This window comes from Diorhabda carinulata, chromosome 2 (assembly GCF_026250575.1).
Source record: "Diorhabda carinulata isolate Delta chromosome 2, icDioCari1.1, whole genome shotgun sequence".
NCBI classification, from domain to species: Eukaryota; Metazoa; Arthropoda; class Insecta; order Coleoptera; family Chrysomelidae; genus Diorhabda; species Diorhabda carinulata.
The window spans coordinates 23,887,569-23,909,228 of record NC_079461.1 but is presented as its reverse complement, the minus strand read 5'-3'; the positions used below and the strand labels follow the sequence as shown (position 1 = coordinate 23,909,228).

The window sequence follows — 21,660 nt, the reverse complement described above, 5'->3', positions numbered from 1 at the left end:
TGTATGGATCTGCACAAAGTCCATTTCTTATATAGGTTCGTCTTGTTTTTAGATTAGAAAGATACACCTTTCACTCTTCGTCTCTAACTAACACTATTACATCTAAATCCAATTTTTAACTTGAAATAAAAATAAATACGATTTTACTATTACAATTATAATTACAGACTTGCAGGCCGAAACAGGTTGAAATTTACCATGTCATGTGTCAACATGGATGAAAATGAGACATACAAGTAATTGCCTCTATGGAAATTCAATAACCGTATATTTTATCTAACATGTTTATTCATTTCTATATGGTAGAAGATAATATTCTAGGCCATCAATCTTTGACAATTAAATTATTTAACGATCATGCATCTATCAACCAATTATTTTCAAATATGAAACTAATTACTTAACAAATGGGAGAAAAAAAATATCGTCAAATAATAATGAAAGGATCGTTAATACAAATGGTACCTAGAATATTTCTTGATAATTGAATTATTAAGAATAGTCCGTCCATTTAAAACAAATTATACAAACTAGGAGAGTTGGTGATAACTTTCCAACAATTTTAATGATAGGAATTATAGTATACGAAACAATATGATCCTAGAGTTTTCTGAAAAATTTCTGATCTCAACATGAATATAAGTTGGGAAATATATTTGAGCATGGATTGGGCGATTCTCCCTAAAATTTCAGTCATTTTATACGCTTCATTCCTGTTTTGACCATGGTATAAGTGAGTCACTGTGAAGATTTTTCTGAAAAAGAGAATATGGATTGGAAATATTGAGATGCCATTGAATATTTGCTTTTAAAAGGCGATACACCTTAGAAGTTGGCCACTGACTGTGTACATAGACTGCATCATCATATACGACCGTATGGTGAGCAACTATATAGTCTTTTTTTTTAAATGACAGAGTGATCAAATGATGGAGCATTCGTAATATATGGATTATCACTTCTTTAAGAAATTTAAAATATTTTTCCATGTTATTCCTCAAGTATTTTCGTATGAAATAAAATTTGGAAAAATATAATGTATAGTGTATACTCATATTTTCGCTCAATTAACCTGCTCATAACTTCCAAACAGCTTAAGGTAAAAAGTGCATTTTTTATACCATTTTTTTATTTGGTATGAACATTGTTATATTCTTCTGATGATAAACTTTGGTTTTGAAGCAACCGTTCATAAAAAAATGATAAATATAAATAAATGATAAGATATATTTCTTTGATTTCTTAGACCTTTTGACATGTTCATGTTTCTGAACCGTCTTGATTTAAAAAATGATTCAATTCATCTTAATCAAGTTCTACAAGAACAAGAAAACATTGAACAACCCTTGCCGATTTCAGATTAAGTAGATATATCAGTAATGTTAGAGACATTTGACGAAAACCACAAAACATACAAAATAAACGAATCAATATAATCTCAGAAGTGACATTAGAATACCCTGGAGAAACATTTTCAAGTAAATCGTTTAGTTAATCATTACAATATGATAAAAATTAGTATGAGAACAATTGATAGTAGCAACCCTATATCAAATCATAGCCTATCGCAAACCATACTAAGTAGAACAGAGTATCTTATTCATTCCTAAGAAGAAAAAATAAATGGTTTAATTCCTAATGTTACCAACCGTAGAGCACTAGTTAATATAATTGGTAAAATTGATGAATGGCTATTCGATGCTTTATATGCAGACGATGAAATTGAGTATGATACAAATTTTTATTTTGTGATATGATCACAAAATAAAAAAATAAGAAAAAACAGCGGGAGCACACCAGTACCTGAGAAACCATGCACTTCTCAGTTGAGAATTCCTCACGAGGAAAAGAAACAGGGAGAAGAAAGATTCCTTACTTTCACAAGAAACAAAAAACATTCTTTAACTGTAATAACCAGGAAACATATATGATTCAATGAGGCGTGGACTCACCTTAGCAGAATGCTGATGATATCTTCGCTACCTCAGAAAATAGCTTGTACTGGAGTAAGCAAAAACCAAAGATTGGAGCATGAATTCAAGGGTGGTAAAACAAAATCACTACCCTCGCCTCCAGAAAGAAAAAGGGTTGAAACTACCCTAACCCAAAAACATGGAATGAAAAGAAGAGAAGAACCGAGAAAGACACCGTTGCCAACTGAAGTCAAGCTTGTGAAAGTGGTTATTCTATCGAAGGCAATTGTGAGATATATAATAACTTGTGGAACAGTGTTTAGAGGTACCGCAACAAGTCTGAACACCATGAGGAAGTACTACACATCGTATTTGGTAAATATACGTTCTGTATCATGAAGTTAATTTAGAACTTTCATTGTACATTATACTTTTATAGTGAATGTAGATACAAGATTGTTTGTTAATATGTATTTTATAATATATGCTTACTTATGTAGAGCTAATTTCCTTTTTGTTTATCATTGAGAAGTTTCGAAACAAATTTAGCACTCGCTAGTAGATAATAAGTTACAAAACATGTTCGTCCATTTCTTAGATTCAAAACATGTCCCTATATTATACGTATCTTTTCACCAAAATAAAATTTTAAATTTTCAAATAGTCAAACCTATAAGTCACCAAACTTATAGAGTGGTATACATGAAATTAGCCCTAGTAATTGTGACGGGGCGTATATTGGGCAGACTAAGAGATCCGTTAATGTCCGCTTTAAAGAGAAAAAAATCGAGTATTGCTGATCACGCTTCTAGTCATTAACATGAAATAAATTCTTGGATGCATTTAAAGCAATGACATTGTTAAATATATGATCAGTTCAAAAAGGGGCAAAAGGCCAACTATTTTTAGCTCACTCTATAGTTTAGTAGTTAAGGAATGAATGCCAAGAAGGTTCTCCCGCTGAAATTAATTTTTGCGGGAGAGGTTTTATTGGTGGTAATGATTAGAATATAACAGATAAGTCAAGTTAATAAGTTCGAGTTTACCTTCAGTATCTGAAGACAATAACTTGGAGACGAGATACTGTATTTGTATGTGGTATGTGGTAGTGTAAACACTGTGTTCAGTATTTGTATAATTGTTTCAATATTTTGTCTCAAAACTCAAAAATTCAAAAGAAGATTTGGAAGAAAAAAGAAAATGGAACATAAGATAAAAATAGAAATCAAAATTGAAGAAATCAAGAACGGACAAATAACTGCACAATTATGTTTTATTAACACTATTAAGCACAAATTTTGATATAAATAATGATTGTTGCGAAATATCAGTTAATGAGTTTAGTTCATTCAAATAATGAATTTTGTTAATTGTATCATTGAAATTCATTCAATATTGTAATTTGTGAATGAAATGTTTCTAATAACGAATTTCTTAGTTCCAAAACAATCCAGTCTCTACAAAAATATGGAAATTAATAATAAGTAATATTTTTAGAAAATAAATTCTATAAATATAGACATTAAGTCACGTGACTGCGAACACCAATCACAAAGTGTTACGTCACGTCACGCAAAACATCATTGTTGTTGTTGACGTTCTCAAACGACAAGTTACATGATCTAGGCAGACAGTTCCTCTTCTCAGATCGAAGAGGAAGAGCTCGATAAAGAATTCGAGTCGGACGAAGATGAATTGGACAATGATGATTTGTATGACGGGAAACAATTTTGATATTTTAAGCCTTGAGCCTTGAACTTTATTAGATTGCACCAACTCTGAAAATAAAATACGTTTCATAAGGCACACTAAATAATAATAAGGCCGCTAGCTTTTTCACTGATACTGATCATTATTATTGATTGTACTCAATGAACAATTTAAAACTTATACTAATATAATCTATTATGCCCTGCGATCTCGACGGCAGCAACCGGTCCTAAAATTAAGAACATAATACAATAATTAGCAGCAATAAAAACAGTACGCGATAATTTTCATACGTGGTATATGTCGTAATCTTATAGCGAAATGCGTCTTTTTGTGAAAAGCCTAAATAATTTCACGACAATTCATGAAATGGCGGACCATTTTCACCCATCCCTTCTTGATGACGTGAAATTATTAGGTATTTCACGAATTTCACTATAAGACTACGACATACAGATTATTTAAATTATATATATTTGAAATACTAAAGATTGAGTTGAATAATAATGAAGAATGTTATATTTGTTACCTTCTTAACCAAATACAGTAATTTCGTCTTCTACATTGTTTATTGGGCTGGAATAATTTCCAGAATCATGTTCTGTTTCTTCAATTGTTCCTTCTATTATTGGTTTGGCATCGATTTTAGTATTTGTCATTATTCTAGTAGTGGGAACCCACATAGACATCTTTGACAGCTTTATTTCAATAAATCCATAATAATTTGAATGATTCCCACATCATAAAATGAATACCCATAGTTTACTACAGTGCCACTACATACAATCATAATGACGTAACAAAAAAAGAATAATAAAAAATATTATAAAATAACAGCATAACTAGAAATAAGACTGAACGTGTAGCAAAACTGCGACATTCTTAGGAAGTACTCAAAATAATCCCGTATGAGTAATACAAATCAACCGATTATATGCTTACCTTCCTTATTTGTATTGACATAACTGAAAATAGTCCAATCTTCTATAACACAATAATTACTTATAGGTCTCGTAATTCCTCTAAATAAAGGCACAAATAGGAATAAGCCGTTTTTCTATATAAATATAAACAAAGCTAGATGGAATTTTTCGACTTGTGTCTATCTTCAAGACAAAGATTCTGTGACAACTGAAGTCATGCCAATATTCAATATATCGGATTTCGCAGTTTAAACAACGACACATCGTGCCATCTAGCGATTGGTTGCGCAAATAAAAATGTGTCGTTCTTCCATATAAAATAAACTAAATTTCATATAGGATGCACTAGAAAACACAAAAAGGATTTTTTTGGTTATGTCGTATTGCATTAGACCATCAAATATATAAATAATTTATCTGGCGTTTTTCTGGATGTGCTTTTACACTGAGGCACTATACAGTACTTGTAAAATGGACGATTTATTTTTAGAAAACAATTCACACTTGGCATAGAGTAAACAGATTTGTTTTGTATGCCATGACTTCATTCAAGACGCTATGATATTATTCAGCGTTGTCAAGGAAAATCTAAATTGTTATTTTAATATGAAATACGTGAAGTAAATGTTGCTTTTATTTTAGAATTTATTATATAACTGGTTGTCCAGTTCAATGTACTCGGATTGCAACCAGTAGAATTCAGCAGCTTTGTTTAAATGGATTTGAAATTGACTATCCTGAAATCTCTTATAACTTTATAATTTCTAGAATAAAACTAATGACACCTATTATATATTATTAGTTTAATTGCTATTATCATTAGGAACAATTGGATTTCCCAAAGTTGTAGTGGAATGAACTCATTTTCTAATCGATTTAACTTAATTCAAAAACACTATAAATTCTTATATTGTATCAAAATCGCAGTTCGTGATACGAAACGACGGTTCTCCGTCATTCGGCATTATAATTTGAAATTAATTGGTAGAAATCAGAGATCTTTTTAAGAAACGTAACAGTCCAAGAAAATTCTTAAAAAGTGATAAAAATGGTGAAAAAGTGTCAATCAATGCTGTTATTGATGTGCATTACATTCTTGGTGATCGTCTCGTCTCCTAAAAATGCAGCTCAAGCTGACGTATTTATCGGAGCCTGCTGGGAGCCGATTATAGACCCTGACCCAGAGATCATTGATTGCGATGAAGAGTGCAAAAAAAGAGGTTACCGTGGAGGACATTGTGGAAGCTTTGCATATATGAAGTGTTGGTGCGAAACTTGATGCTATTCGATATTATAATTCTAAAAAAAATTATTTCTAAAGCTCCCTTTTCTACTTCACAATATTCATAATTATTGAAGATATTCGGAATTACTCCATTATATGGAAATTTTATTTTTTATTACTCTAGTGGAAACATTTTTTACTTTATAGTTATTAGAGAAAAACTTGTTTAAAAAATATTATATGCATTTTATTGTTCATAAAATACTATTGACTAAATATATTTTCTATAGAAATCGTTTATTGCAATCCAAGGTTATCATGTGGTTATTATCATCAATAGTTGGTTTGTCATTAGATTATAGTGCAAGTTGTTAGTGGTGGCTTAATCAAATTAAAAAGATTTGAATAATTTTTGTTTCAAACTCATTTACCTTTGAATACTAAACTTACTGTTACTAAATGGTATGGTTTCATGAAGAATTTTTCCCGGTACAAATTCTTAAAGATCGATCAAAATATTACTAATCTGTGGTATGAAGAGCAGTGAATTGAACGGCAATTTTATATGAAGTTCCATGATCCCCGTATTTTTTAACTTAAACATAAAATTTTAAAATGCGTATTGTTCAGAAAATTGTCGAAGTATTCTTTCGACGAAACGATGGTGCGAATCTTGTGCTATACTCAATCGTATTTTTATGAATCCTATATATATGAAAGATTAGTATCATTTTATATTTTTATAAATAATTATAAGTAATAATTGATATGAATGATACTAATTCTTTTTTTGAATATAAATCATTTTGGTTCGACTTTCATATTTCTTATTAGAAATAACATTTTTAAAAACAATTTAATTCGATTTATTAAGTAAAACTACAAAGGTTGAAATCAAGTAAAAGAATGAAAATAATTTAAAATAGAGTTATTTTATAGTACAAGATGATAAACATATTTTGATTATATTGCAGATTTGCAGATGTCTCTTGATAACAACGAAGGTTTATTTATTTCAATATAAAGTAGACGGTTGTTAGAAAAATGATTTACTTCAACTGCCTCATTTTGTTTTTTTTCCGGGTTATCTAACGGCTCTTCTATTTGCTCTTAATCAGCTTCTATCTTGGGATTGTTTGATGATTTATCATTTAAATTTCCAAATATATTTTCAAAATTTTCAAACTCTGTTACGTATGTCATAGACTTTCTGGCTTTTTCAAATTCCCATTATTCTTGAGTATACCGGTACATTCGGCAATTGATGTATTTAAAGCCGTTTAATTTGACAATCTTTGTCAATTTGGTTCATATTTATATTGTTACTGTTTCTCTGTAATACCTTACTACTATTTAATAGTTTATCTTTCCCGCCATAAAATAGAGTATATTTTTCGTTATTTTTTTGTCCTTTTCTCGTCCATCGTATTTCTTGGAGTGCCAATATATCTATTTTGTATTCCAACATTTCTTTGCTTTGTCAACTTTCTATTTGCACTTTTTTTGAGTAGTCTTTATTAATCCATATATTAGTACAAGTTTTTTATCTTGTTCCATAATTTCTAATTTTTTTCACCATTTTTTGATTTTAACTACAATTGGTATCTTTTTGTTTGTTCCAAATGCTCCTATACTATTGCATTCTACTAAATCAGCTTCCAGGTTGACTTCTATTTTTCTCATTATGACTTGGACCTTTTCCTTTATTTTTGGTTTACTTTCATTTTCTTCATCTTCGATTCCTTGAATTACATTATTGTGCCTCATTTCTCTTTCTACATTTTCCAGTCTCTCTTCTTGTTCGGCTATTATTTGATTACACCTTTGATTTTCTTGTTTTAATTCATCTATAATATATACACTCCAGTCTATTTTTAATTCCATGCGTTTGAGACTTTTTTCTATCTGTAAGAACATTCCTTTTATTGTTTCCATATAGTTCTTTTCGTTTTTATAATTTATTTCTTTGCTTGACGCACCTGAACGAGTTCTGCGTCCCGTTCAGTTTCACCCGGGCAGGCAAAACTCGTCTAGCTACGTTACTGTGGATTACCTTTGCTATTCTATTTGGATTCAGTCCAGGTCTGTATTTTTATCAATTTTGGTTTCTATTTTCATTAGTTTTTAAACGATAATTGTTTCTCGCTTTTTTGTTGATATTTATCAATCAACGTACAGAATATACTCCTGAAAGTTCTGCACAAACCCTATACGTCACAAAAAAAACCTAAATTATAAGTATCCAAATAAAATCGGCAAAAAACATTAAGCAAAATTAACAAAAAAATTTAAGTTTAGTGTTCATTTATAAACGTAAGACGAATTGGTAATGTGAGAAATAAAAATTCTCAGAAATATGATTCTCTGAAGATGAATAATAATCGTTATAAATATCTCTCATCAATTTGTATTCGCATTTTTTGCCTCCTCCCTGTGACACACGTCAAGGATTGCTACATGAGGGCATCTGAAGAACTGTTTCATGATTTCACAAACAAACCAGGAATCTTGAACGATTCGATCAAAGATTTGTCATTATCTGCTATAACAGTACAAGATAGAATAGTTAAAATGTCTTCAAATGTAACATATTTGCAAGTTAAATTCAAATATCTTCTGCCTTATCACTTGCTCCCTATGAGTCATGCCATATAAATGACAAGGCACAAGCTGTTCTTTTTGTAAGGAATATGTCTTTCCAAGGTCAAAAATAAGAACTTCAAGGATTGCTACCACTCTCGGGACAAACTATAAGGAAAGATATATAGTTGCAAAAATGCCTGGAAGACAATGGGATTAATTTGAAAAAAAAAATTGCGCACAGAAACAAACACTGCCCTGGCAATTAATAAAAACTTATAAGAATTATATGACAGTACCGAATTAATATATTGGCGATGCAAGAGACTAAGCAGAGTAGATAGACAAAGCGTGTTCAAGAATGGTAATGTAGAAAATGGGTCCTCTTATCATGCGTGACGTCGGATGATAACACGAGCGTGACTTCATACGACGTGACGAAGCAATGTAGAGAATATTTTTTTTTAAATCTCGAGCCGGGGATTCGAACCTCCGATCTTAATGGTCGAATTCAGCGCCTTAACAAACTACACTATTTCGCCTCGACAAGTATTATGTCTAGAAGTAGGTATTTAAGCGACTAATTAACAAATTTTCAACTTCTCTCACCGCTGAGGAAAAACATTAATAAATAAAGAAATATTGAAACAAAGTTATCATTCGTGAAGTAGACCCGTTGCCAGTTAGTTGGTTGAGTCAAAAAATATATAGTGAGAAGTATTATCAGTGTTGTTGAGCAAAATCTAATTGCGGTAAGTATTTCATAAATATTTTTTCCTCAAATTCTTAATTTTCCATAATTTTAGATGGATTTAAAACTACTTTATTAAGTGTCTATTATAGAGAGGAAGGAAACAAGGAAGTTGCATGAATTAACTCAAGGCACGCCCTTTCCAATTGTAAATGCCAATGTGGTAAACATTTGTTTTGGTCGAGCAGTCCTGTTGGAGTTAGAAGTATTTTTGCCAAACCGAATCACAAAAGCTTATGAGGATAAAGTGCAATATTTGACAGAAAAGAAATATTCTATAGTTTTTCGTGGGAAAATCGATATATAGTAAATATATAGTAAGATGAAAAAACTTGAAGATAATTTGAGTAGTGTAGATGATGTGATTAAATCGAGAAAAGTTATTTCCGATATAGGATATTATATAAAATTAATTAATAAACATATCAGAACTTGTCATTTTGTATTGAAAAAATCAAATTTACAGTAGGAGGAAAGCGTAAAATTTTCAATAAATTTGGTCTACTTAAACATTTAAGATGTTAAGGTTAAGTGGGAGAATATTAGTACAATTTTCAAAAGTAGAATAATAACTGGAATTATTATTAATATTAAACATAAAAATATTACAGATTTCTTGAATGATTCATTTCGTTTATTCAAAAACAAAATAAAAAAATGTTTACTTTCAATGCCGATGCTTAAAGTGAAAACTACTTTTTGTGCAGATTTTATAAAAATGTCAAATGATGAAGAAATTGTCGATAGAAAATATTTCCGATTTGTTTGATTGCTTTGAAGAACATGTAGTGGATTATAGTTTGAATAAATTGTCAGAATTTCAGGAAAAGGATAGTGGATGGGCTTTATCTGAAATTATTTTATTGGAAGTAGCTATTAATAAATTTGAAATGGGCAATGATACATCTTATATTAAATTACCCGAAGAAATCGAAAAGAAACATGCTTGTGTCAATGTTAAAAATAATGATCAAGCATGTTTTTTTTGGAGTGTAGTGAGTGCTTTATTTCCAGCCAAAAACAATTCACATAAACATCACAAACAGTATTGTTTTAAATGTAGCTAATTTAGATGTTCGTATGAAAATTAATGATAACACAAAATTTGAGAAAATGAACGATATTTCAATTAACTTATATGCTTTAGAATTAGAAGGAAAAGTAGCATATCTTATATTGTTTGTCCAATAAGATTAACTAATAATAAAGTAGAACGTCATGTTAATTTGCTTATTGTACAAAATAAATATTAAAAAAACTAATGAGGTAGAAGAAGAAGATCATGATGCTGAAGAAATTAAATATCACTCTGTATGGATAAAACATTTATCTAGACTTGATTCTAGTCAAAGTTCTAAAAGTAAAAAAAAACTATACATTTGTGACAGGTGTCTCAATTATTTCACCACCGAAGAAAAATTGCGGAAACATTCAATTTTGTTTGTGGAAATTAATTAGTATAAAATGTCATTTCCAAATAACGATTTCGTTCATTTTAAAAATTATGGATACAAACAAAAATATCCATTCGTAATTTATGGCGATTTTTAATAGATGTTAGAAAAATATAATCATATAACAAGAAAAACTTATACATACAAAAACATATAGCTTACAGTGCACGTTACTATGTAAAATGTACTTTCGATTATAATATTTCTTATTATAAGTTATCGTGGAATGGATTGTATGGAATGGTTTGCCAATGAATTGATTACAATTATAGAATCAAAAATAAAAAATGTTAAACATCTACGAACGAATAATAGTAAAGAGGAAGCAACTCATTGTCACATTTGTGGGAAACCATTTTGCTCTACAGATTCCATTGTTTCCGATCATGATCATTTCAGCGGAGAATTCAGAGGATTTAGTCATAGAACTTGTAATTTGAATTTTAAAAAACTTTATATTTGTCCAGTGTTATTTCATAATTTAACCAATTATGATGAACATCTGATGATTAGACAAATATGCCGAAAAGGAAGTGTCAGTGTACTTTCAATTAATAAAGAAAAATATATTTCTTTTACATTGTTCGAAAACAATAGCAAAATTTAATTCAGATTCATAGATTCATGAGTCCTAGCCTTGATGAGTTGGTATCCTTGTTGCTTAAAGATGAATTTACAACTTTGCAAAAGGAATTTCTTCACTTGGATAAACAACACTTTAAATTGCTAACTAGAAAAGGAGTATTTCCATATGATTATATTGACAATGTGAACAAATTAAATGAAACAAATTTACCGCCGATCGAATGTTTTTACAATAGATTGAATGATGAAGGAATCATTATGGAGAAGTATGAACATGCGCAAAACGTATGGAATATGTTTAATATTAAATCATTAGGTAAATAAAGTGATCTGTACATGAAAATTGACATTATACTTCTTGCTACAGTAATGGAAAATTTTAGACAGACTGCCTTTGAAATTTACGGTTTAGATCCACACTGGTACTATACTATGCCTAGTTATACTTGGGATTGTATGTTAAAGTATACGAAATGTAAGGTCCAAATTTTAAAGGATGTGGATATGATCCCTTTTATAGAGAAAGCAATACTAGGAGGAGTTTCGATGTGTTGTAATCGTTATTCTGAAGTAAATAATGAATATTTACCTAATTACAATCCTTCAAAACATTCAAAGAGCCTCCTGTTAATAACCTATATGGTTGGGATATGACGGAACCCCTACCGTACGGACATTTCAAATGGCTTGAAAATTTTGTTAACTTTAATGTAATGGAAACAGCAGACGATGCTGAGGAAGGATTCATTTTGCAAGTGGACTTGGAGTATCCTAAAAGTTTACATGATTTACATAAAGATATTCCATTTTGTCCTGAGCATCGTATACCGCCCAAATCAAAATTACCGAAATTAATGACAACTTTATTTGATAAGAAAGAATATACATTACACTATAGAAATTTGAAGCAAGCACTAGAACATGGGTTGGTTTTGATGAAAATTCATAAAGTTTTTAAATTTAAACAATCAAAATGGCTGAAGCCATACATTGATTTAAATACTAGTTTAAGAGCAGCAGCTACCAACAACTTTAAACGAAATCAATTGAAACTCTTGAAGATATTAGACGTCATCGAGTGGTTTCAATCGTAAATAGATATGAAGGAAGATATGGCGTGATTTCTAGTTCGCGTTTTCAAAGTAGAACCATTTTTGATGATAATCTAATGGCAGTTGAATTGAGAAAAACGGAAGTAATATTCAACAAACCTATATACATAGGTATGGTTATTTTATATTTATCAATAATTTGTATGTACGATTTTCAATACAATTTCATGCTACCAAATTTAGGAATTGAAAACTGTAAGCTTATGTATACAGATACTGATAGCTTTATTTATGAAATTACCGATAAAAATGTCTATGAAGATATTATAAAAAAAACACATTTTAAAATTTGACACCTCCGATTATGCTCCAAATAATCCCTATGGCATTCCATTAGTCAATAAAAAAATTCCTGGCCTAATGAAAGATGAATCAAACGGAAAAATTATAAGCCATTTTATTGCATTAAGATCCAAAATGTACGCATACAAATTATATAGTGCTCCGAATGAGGAACAAAAAAAAGTAATTGAAAAATTGAAAGGAATTAAAGTTGCAATAGTAAAGTACAAGATAACCTTTGAGGATTATGAGAAATGTTTTAGGGTAAAAACTAATAAAATCATAACGCAACAGTCCATTCGATCTTACGCTCACAATATTTATTCCATAGAACAACAAAAAGTTGGTTTAAGTTACAATGATGATAAACGTCAACTACTTTCTTCATCATTTGATACATTGCCGTGGGGTCATTATAGAAATTAGTTTGTTTCAGATAATGGTTTTTGTTCCTTCACTTCAAGATATTTCCATTGAAGAAATTTGTAAAAATGTTAATTGTATTTTACAATTCGTAAATCAAAATTTATTACCTCATCCTCTTATTTATAAGGTTATGTCAACATATAGCAAACATAGATGGAACTTTTTATTCAACAATGCTAGAAGAGACTATCATACTATTTATTGTTTGGAAAACATTGAAGATTTGCAATATATACCAAATAATTTGCGTAATTGTTTAATTGATGAATCATATTGGAATACTGTGTATAAATTAAAAAGATATTGTGTTTGGTTTCAACAATATTATGTGAAAAATTTAGATTTAACGCTATGTCAACGTTGTTTTCGGCAACTCGAATACATTTTAGACAAAAATAATATGAATTTCACATTACACGTTATTAGAGATCATTTTCATCAAACTTATGCTACTGAAAATGTGGATATGTTATATGGTTCAAAATTTTCATGGTGTCAAAATGAATTCAATCATTTATTGTTTATTTTACAAACTCATGAACAATGTGATAGAAATCTTCATAGAACTGTATTTGAAAACCACAGATTTGTCGCTGATAATGATGATGTTAGTGACGATTCATATTAAATTTTTCCAAATAATTGTGAAACATTTTGCTATATTTCAAAATTACTATATATTTTTGAAAAAAAAAATTCAATGTGTACTTCATGTAATTTTTTAATTGAAATGTAAGATAATACGATAAGAAATTCTATTTTTAACACTTTTTATATTTACTAATGTTTTTGTTACTTCAAACTAACTTTGTATAATAAGAAGTTCATTATTTTAACAGCACGCAAATGGAATAAAGAAAATGGAATTTTTGGTAATATGATAATAAAACTATTTCAGCACTTTGTTAATTTTTTTTAGATCCTGATGAAATACTGTTTTACTATTTCTGACTATATATTTTTGATGACATATAATAAATAAAATGAACGCTAAATATTTGATTGTTTTATTTTCCATACACTTATTCAGAAATTATTCATAAATAGAAAGTACACGAGTAAGAAGTGCTTTTAGTTGCTCCTTCAGACTGGTATTGGGGCAAGGTATGCCAAAGAGGTTCCAATAAAACTTACTTCTGATTGGTTCTATACAACATCATCTGTTGATATCCAACTGTTATGCTTTTTGCCTAAGCCTAACCATTTAACGTATATTTTGTTACGTTTCCTCTTCCACACCTTTTCAACGAGATAAATGTTGGAATTTTCGGTTTTTTGTAATTCTTCTTCGTAGAAACAACCTCTGATGGGTGATCCAGTCATATCTTCTAATAAATACGTTACAGGACTCGTTATTTTCAATTTAGTAATTTTGAATAATTCAGTTGTAAAATTGGGGGTGTAACCTTTTTCAAAAGCATATTTCTCTTTACTTATTCGCACAATATCTCCTACATTTAACTTTCTTGGTCCGGCGATTTTCAAAAAACTGAATTTATTATTTAAAATCAATTTCTCGTTACTTTCATTCACCTCTGACGGTCTATATCCAGTTTTACTATGTTTTGTGTTGTTGTATTCCTTTGTGATTTGAGGTAAAATATCGATCCATTTGTATTTCCCAATTAAGCTGAAATGTTTATAGAGTTTCGTTTTGAGCGTTCTAATAACTCTTTCTGCAATTGCAGCTTTCTTTGCACTAAACGAACTATAATGATTGATATTATGTTTTTTCATTAGAATTTTAAATTTAGTATTGTAAAATTCCGTTTCTTGATCTGATTGTAGATTTTTTGGCATTCTACCAGCTCTGATAATACTCGAAGATGCACGAGTTATTTCTTCGGTTGTTTTCGTCTTAAGTGGACGAGTCCACACGAATTTCGAAAAACAAACGATAACTACCAAAATCATTTTAAATCCTTTATTATGTCTTGCATAAGGTCTCATTTCAGCAAAATCCATTTGCCATAAGTCATCGAGACCTTATAATTTCGACCAATTGGCTTATGCAATTCCTTGACAAGTTGAATCTTCTCTGCGGATATTATGTGTAGTGAACAAAGAACTTCAATTTAATTTGTTATATCTAAATTACAAGGTCATTTGCGGTTGAACAAGTTGAAACCTGTCAGCAGACAGAAATTATTCTTCTAAATTACATTGTACGAAGAGATCCATACAAAAATAATATTTCATGCCCATTTTGAATTCTATTTTATTATACACTTTGTGCGATACGTTTCTGCGAATTTGACATTTGATCCTGAAACGAGATTATCAACATAATTTTTTGACGCCATTTGTATAATGTTTGTATTGAGATTAGCAATTTTTGAATCATAATTCCTACGTATTTCATCAAATGAGTCTTGTCACAATCTTATTTCCATAGAATGTAATATCTTTACTCAATTCTCGAACATGTCTACCAAATTCCTCCAATTTGCATCTATATTCTTCTGATGACATATTGTAATACAAACACCTTTTTCTCTCTTCACAATTATTTATTACCTCGAAATCCTGATAACCATTATACCCGCCGCGCCGATCCGGCGGCACCGTTTGTTGCACACGCCACCCACATTGAGTCTAATCAGATGACCATCAAAAATGAGAGTTCCACCGTTTTCAATTTTTTTTAAACCAGTTTTTAACGCCGCGCGCATGTCTTTTTGGCATCTTTGAAAATCGCTTAAATACCTACTTCTAGACATAATACTTGTGTATTATGTGTGGTTTGTTAAGGCGCTGAATTCCACCATCAAGATCGGAGGTTCGAATCCCCGGCTCTAGATTTAAAAAAAATATATTCTCTACATTGTTTCGTCACGCTCGTGTTATCCTCCGACGTCACGCATGATAAGAGGACCCCTTTTCTACATTACCATTCTTGAACCCGCTTTGTCTATCTACTAAGCAGAAAGAAGAAAAGATAATACCAATTGAGGATTATACCTTCTTTAGTAGCGGGAGTAAATAGGCGATTAGGAACAGGATTTATAGTAAGTAGAAAGATCTAGGACTTGTTGGTAAATTTTGAAGCCATATCAGATAGAGTGTGCTTACTAAGGATAATGCGTAAGTACAGAAAGTTAAATATATTAAATGTATCAGAGGAGAAAGATCGAAAATGCCAAAATATGATAATTGGTAATTGGGGATTTCAATGCTAAGATCGGTAATGGAGGAATTTACATAAAATCCATGGAGGAAAAAGCAAACGTCAGCTGAGTAATGGAAATGGTGAAATGACGATAGATTTTCGGGATTATGAGCACTTATTTTGACCTTGAGTCCATCCATGAAGAGACCTGAATCTCTTCGGACAAGCGAATAAAAAAAAAACCATATCGACTATGTACTAGTGGAAAGGAAGCAATCAAAATTGATAACAGATGTCAGGAGCTACACAGGAGCGGGTGCGGACTCTGGCCATATATCGCTGGTAATAAGACTGAAAGTGATGCGAAAAAATTTGAAAATGCAATGACCACAAATTTGGAAAACAAACAAACATAGGAGGATATCGAGATATAGTGGACAAAGATTGACAACACAGCAACAACTAGGAAGGGTGGGGAAGAAGATAAAGAAGGATTATGAAGACTGCAAACGGGCATTGGAAGGAAGAAACCAAGCAAGACGGAGAATGCTGAAAGGCACAAAGTACGAATTTACGGAGTGAAATGCAAGAATGTTTAAAACAAACAATGGATTAAAACAAGGTTAAACAAAACCCAGTCTGAAAAGCTATAAAATAGGGTACTGGAAAATGGACAAAGTTACACTAACAGAAATATGCTACGCTGATGACATGGTGACAAAATCTGGATTTGTACAACCAAACAATAAAAAAATACAGTATGAACGTTTTTAGTTCATTCTTATTTGTTGTTAGTTATTTTTGTTAAATTTGTTTATTATGAGTTTTGTAGATATCTTATTTATTTTATTACAGTTATTAAAGGTTTGATTTTGTCACAAAAACTAGAAGTATTTTAAACGTCAGATTCAGCGTTTACTTGTTTTTGCTAATTGAAATCTCCTGAATTAATGCTTATCTAACACCCCGAGCCCCAAACATATGCACAATATGGGAGAATATGAGAATAATTCGAGCCTTAAGAATAATATTACAGGACTTGCCTCAGTTATCATATGAATGAAAAATCAACGATCATGTATTTACCAAACAATTAATTCTAAATATACATATATAAATATTAATTACTATAAAACTGGTAACAATACTATAAATATAATCAAAGAGCAATCAAATGATCATTAACATTAGAAATACATGTGATTTTCCCTAATCATTAATTTTTGGGAAATATTCACTCCATTTAAAACAAATTATATCAAGAATGAGATTTGGTGTTATGCTTCAACCAACAATTGAAGATACAATAGGAAAATCACTCAAAATAATAGATTTTGTCCTATCGTCTTATTAATATCAGATCAGACTCCATTCCATACTCATTCTATATAACAATAAAAAATACCAAAATTTTATTTTATTCATATATTCATATTTAAAATTGAAAGTAACATTTTTTTATGTACAAAAGAAGAGTAAAAATTTCATTTTCTGCATTGACTGTTCAATCAAAATTTTGCTGCAGAAACAATGGACCACATTTATTATTGAAATTGACTCTATCATTATTAATACTGGCACCCATAAACGAAAATTCACATCGATCGAGAACGAAGATATGTATGTTCAAAATAATTATACCATCTGGAGATGCTATATTTTCATTTCAGAAAAAAATCACCTTTGTCAAAAAAGCCTCTTTTGGATTATGTAGAATTAAAAAAATATTTATTGATGTGCGTATTCATATTTTTTAGTTTACCCAGATTTCCACACAAATATCAGAATATTTCTGCATGTGAGTGAAATTGGTGTTGTCCAAGAATGCCACTCTTACGAATTCCAAAATTTTATTAAAAAAGTTGAAAAATGTAGAGGTGCAACACGTGAGCCCTTTAGTCCCAAAGGGAACGAATTAAAACGGTATGGAGGGTTTACAGCTATGAGTTTTTACTATCATAGTAATTATAGTTGCCCTCAAAGAGGCCGAAACCAATTATAGGAGAATATAGCTAACGCGCTGTGGTAAAGGTTAACTTATTCTGGATTACTGTTAATGGTTACCGTGGACGGTATTGTGCTAATGATATATATTTTCCTCCTCTTGGTATTCCAGAATTGAGCTTATTTCTACAGTCTTCTTCACTTACATACCAAATATTTACAATCAAGGAAATAAAATATTTTAAAATATTTCGCTTTAAAACAACTGACTCGGTGTTAAATTGAAACTACAAGAATTTTTGATATGGTATTTGTTTTGGTATAAATAATTAAAGAATTGGGTGAGAGTTTGAATACTTGAAACAATCGGTGAAAGGGGGATGTCAGGCTTGTACAACTTTGGTAAACCATATATTTTAGGGGGTATGATATAGTTAATTTTCAATTTTTTTGCATCTGATGGCGAAATAAAAAGTTGTTTTCCCAAGATCGAATTAGATCATTATTCTGTTTCTGATAAGAATTCGTAGGGTTTTGCTCAATTTTCTTGTAAGTTGTCTCATCGTTTAATAATTTCATTATTCATTCATTCATCACACGAGTATGAATGTTGTGAAAGGGGATTAGCCTCTATTAAGTTTCCTTTGGTTTCAATCCTAAGAACATTCATATATCACACTTATTTTGATCTTTACCTCTAATTTTGCACATATTTGTATGAAAATGTTATGTAGCGGAAAATTATAACGGCAGTTAATATTTGATCCACATACAACACTCTATATTTTAAGAATATGAAACTTCATGTCAATGAAATTATGAATAGGATAGATACCAAAAAAATGCTAATTCACGTTTTTTCACAATTGATATGAAAACTGTTTTAATTATATTGAAAGCTTGAAAAACAGCCACATTTATCATTATCAATTAAGAACACTTCGAATCTGTCTGAATGGTAGTTGGTAAAACTGATTTTATAATTGATTTGACGGTTTTCAAATATATAAATAATATAGATATTTAGGAACAATATGTTTCGACATAGTCACGTGGCCGAGTTAACTAAGGCAGCTCCAGAAAACTCTCTTTTTAAGACCAAAAACCCATATATTCCTCAATAGCTTCTAATAGTCGGACTCAGCTTTACTGATTCTACCATGGCAGATCCTTTTCCGAACTGTCCAACATAATCCCACCTAGAGCATTATTTGGAATACCTACTTGATAGGCAGACGTGGCTCATGAGTACAGAGATCGGCTGCAGAAGCTCAGAAGGTCCATTTATCAAGACACGTCTTTCCCGAACACTAGAGCCTACAAAAGTTCAAGACCAGGCATCTCCACGCTGCAAGCGCTACTCGAATTACTCGAGTGTAATAAGTTTAACACTCTTGTAGGCAAAAAAATATTATTGTTTATGATTTATATTACATTTTTTGTGACTTATTTTGATAAACTTGTTAGGCGATGGAAAACTGTGACTCACCTTGCTTTAAAAACTCGTCAAAGTCCGACATCATGGTTACAACTATTATTTTTTAAATTGTGATGGTAAAGTGCAATCAGGGTTAATTTTAAATAGAATAATTGTTAAAGGTGTACTGGAACGTTTGTGAATGATGTTTACAGAAACAAATAAATAGAGAGAAAACACTAAAGACACAGATGTAAGTAAGTACAATAAATTGTGGAAAAGAATTTAGTTTCTAAAAACTTAATTATCTACACACAGGTGTATATCACAATTCTATTCAATTCGTGATAGTGGATCAGCTACAAAATTTGATTTTTTTCAATATTTTATTTTATAATCATATTAATAATAAATTCTCTTCCAGTTAAATATGATCTGAAATATTTATATCCCCATATGATTGCTAATAATTCTCTTTCAATATTGGAATAATCAATTTCAGCATCATTTTAAGTTCTCTAGGCATATAAAATAGGATGTCCATCTTGAGACAATATTACGTCAATTGCATATTTTGAAGCATCAGTAGTTAATTCAAATTGCTTATGAAAATCGGGGTATGATGATATATGTTCGGAAGTTAATAGTTTTTTACATGTTTTAAAGCGAATAATAAACTCTTCATCTTTTTTTAAGCATTTACTCATTGTTTTTGTAATTTGTAATTTTCAATAAATTTTCGATAGTTTCCCAAAAGTCCTAAAAATGATTTAATTTATTTTTGAGTGTATGATATAGGGAAATTTTTATTACTTCTAAGAATTATATGAATTTTCTTTATGATTTCATTGATCGATTTCTCATAAATTCTAACTATTTCTAGCATCTTAACTGTTCTATATATTCCTTTTGATCATGGATCTCATTTTTACTTATAACATAGTAAAAAAGGTTAATAAAAATCAATTTTATAACTTCTTGAATTGCGTACCACGGAACAACAACATCTATGTTTCCAAAACAAAATATTTCTTCTATTTTCTTTTGCATTAGTAACGAATCTCATTTTTTATTCAAATATTTTAGACTTAACGTATTATATTTTTTGTTAATTGTTACATAATTAATTTCAATTTTCTCAATTTCATAGTTCATTTCTCTTTTATCCATTATATTATTTTGATTCTATATATTATTCAATATATTTGTATTTAATTCATATATATTTACTATTATTTGGGAAACATAAAACGCAGTGCATTGATGATGTTGAGTCACATTTATCATGTCCGATTATTAACGACCTGAATTTCCATAAGTGTTAATAAATTGTACTCATTATGGAATTGTTTCAAGATTCTCTAAAATAAATAAATATGAATACCACTAATGTTAGCTCAGTATTCCGTAACAAAAAGATATAACATCATCGTCCAATAATAAAGAACTGCGAGAAAAATGGTGAAAGCCCGTCAATCGATATTATTATTGATCAGCATCACATTTTTAGTGATAGTTTCGTCTCCTCAGAATGCAGTCAAGGCTGACGTAAATATCGGGATCTGCCCAGATGTCCCGTTCACTAATTATTGCTACGAAGAGTGCAGAAAAAGAGGTTACCGTGGGGGATCTTGTGGTGGCTTTTTATATAACAATTGTTTGTGCCAAACTTAGTTCTAGTCACTCAATTCCAAAAGGTGCTAGAGCAATTTCCTATATTCTAAAATTAGTGTAACTATGGTTTTTAATGATACTTATACATTTTATTGAGTTTAATAAACATGTATTATCTGATTTTTCCATTGTTCAATTTTATTTCAATTTATTTTTTTCAGTTTGGTGGACACTTTTCCTTTTGTCTTTGGATTTTTGTCATTTTTGGATTCTTCAGAAAATTCTAGACATAATTTAAGTGCAATATTCTAAATCTATTTGGAACTATTTCGGAAATATTAGATGTTTTCAGATTCATGACAAAAATTAACATTAAAAAAATAATTTATTTCACAAATTTCGCTACAATTAATACGTATGTTCCATTTAGTTCTTGATATTGAGAAAGTAACCAAAAACTATAGAACCATTTTAGCATTCCTTTTTACTGACATGAATGAAAAAATACAAAAAGTGTTGTGTATATTTATTAAAAAATCTAATATAAGCAGCTTGTTATTTGCCTGCATGATAATATTGACCATTGTCGTTTGAATTTCGTTAACTGTACGTAAT

At 30.1% G+C, this 21,660-nt stretch overlaps 1 protein-coding gene and 1 long non-coding RNA gene across 2 annotated transcripts in view; one reads left to right on the top strand and one right to left on the bottom strand.

The window, feature by feature from the left end:
- LOC130904259 (uncharacterized) overlaps positions 1–2,732 on the top strand; it is a 97,017-nt gene extending 94,285 nt beyond the window's left edge. Inside the window, exon 3 of the mRNA XM_057816923.1 lies at positions 2,578–2,732. Coding sequence (XP_057672906.1) covers positions 2,578–2,732 — 155 coding nt within the window. The remainder of the gene's footprint in view (positions 1–2,577) is intronic.
- A 506-nt stretch (positions 2,733–3,238) lies between these two features.
- LOC130903754 (uncharacterized) lies at positions 3,239–4,911 on the bottom strand. The gene is made up of 3 exons (XR_009060770.1): positions 4,566–4,911; positions 4,153–4,321; positions 3,239–3,852 (listed from the first exon to the last, which is right to left on the bottom strand). It is a non-coding gene; the product is annotated as an uncharacterized LOC130903754 (long non-coding RNA).
- Between the last annotated feature and the right edge of the window lie 16,749 nt (positions 4,912–21,660).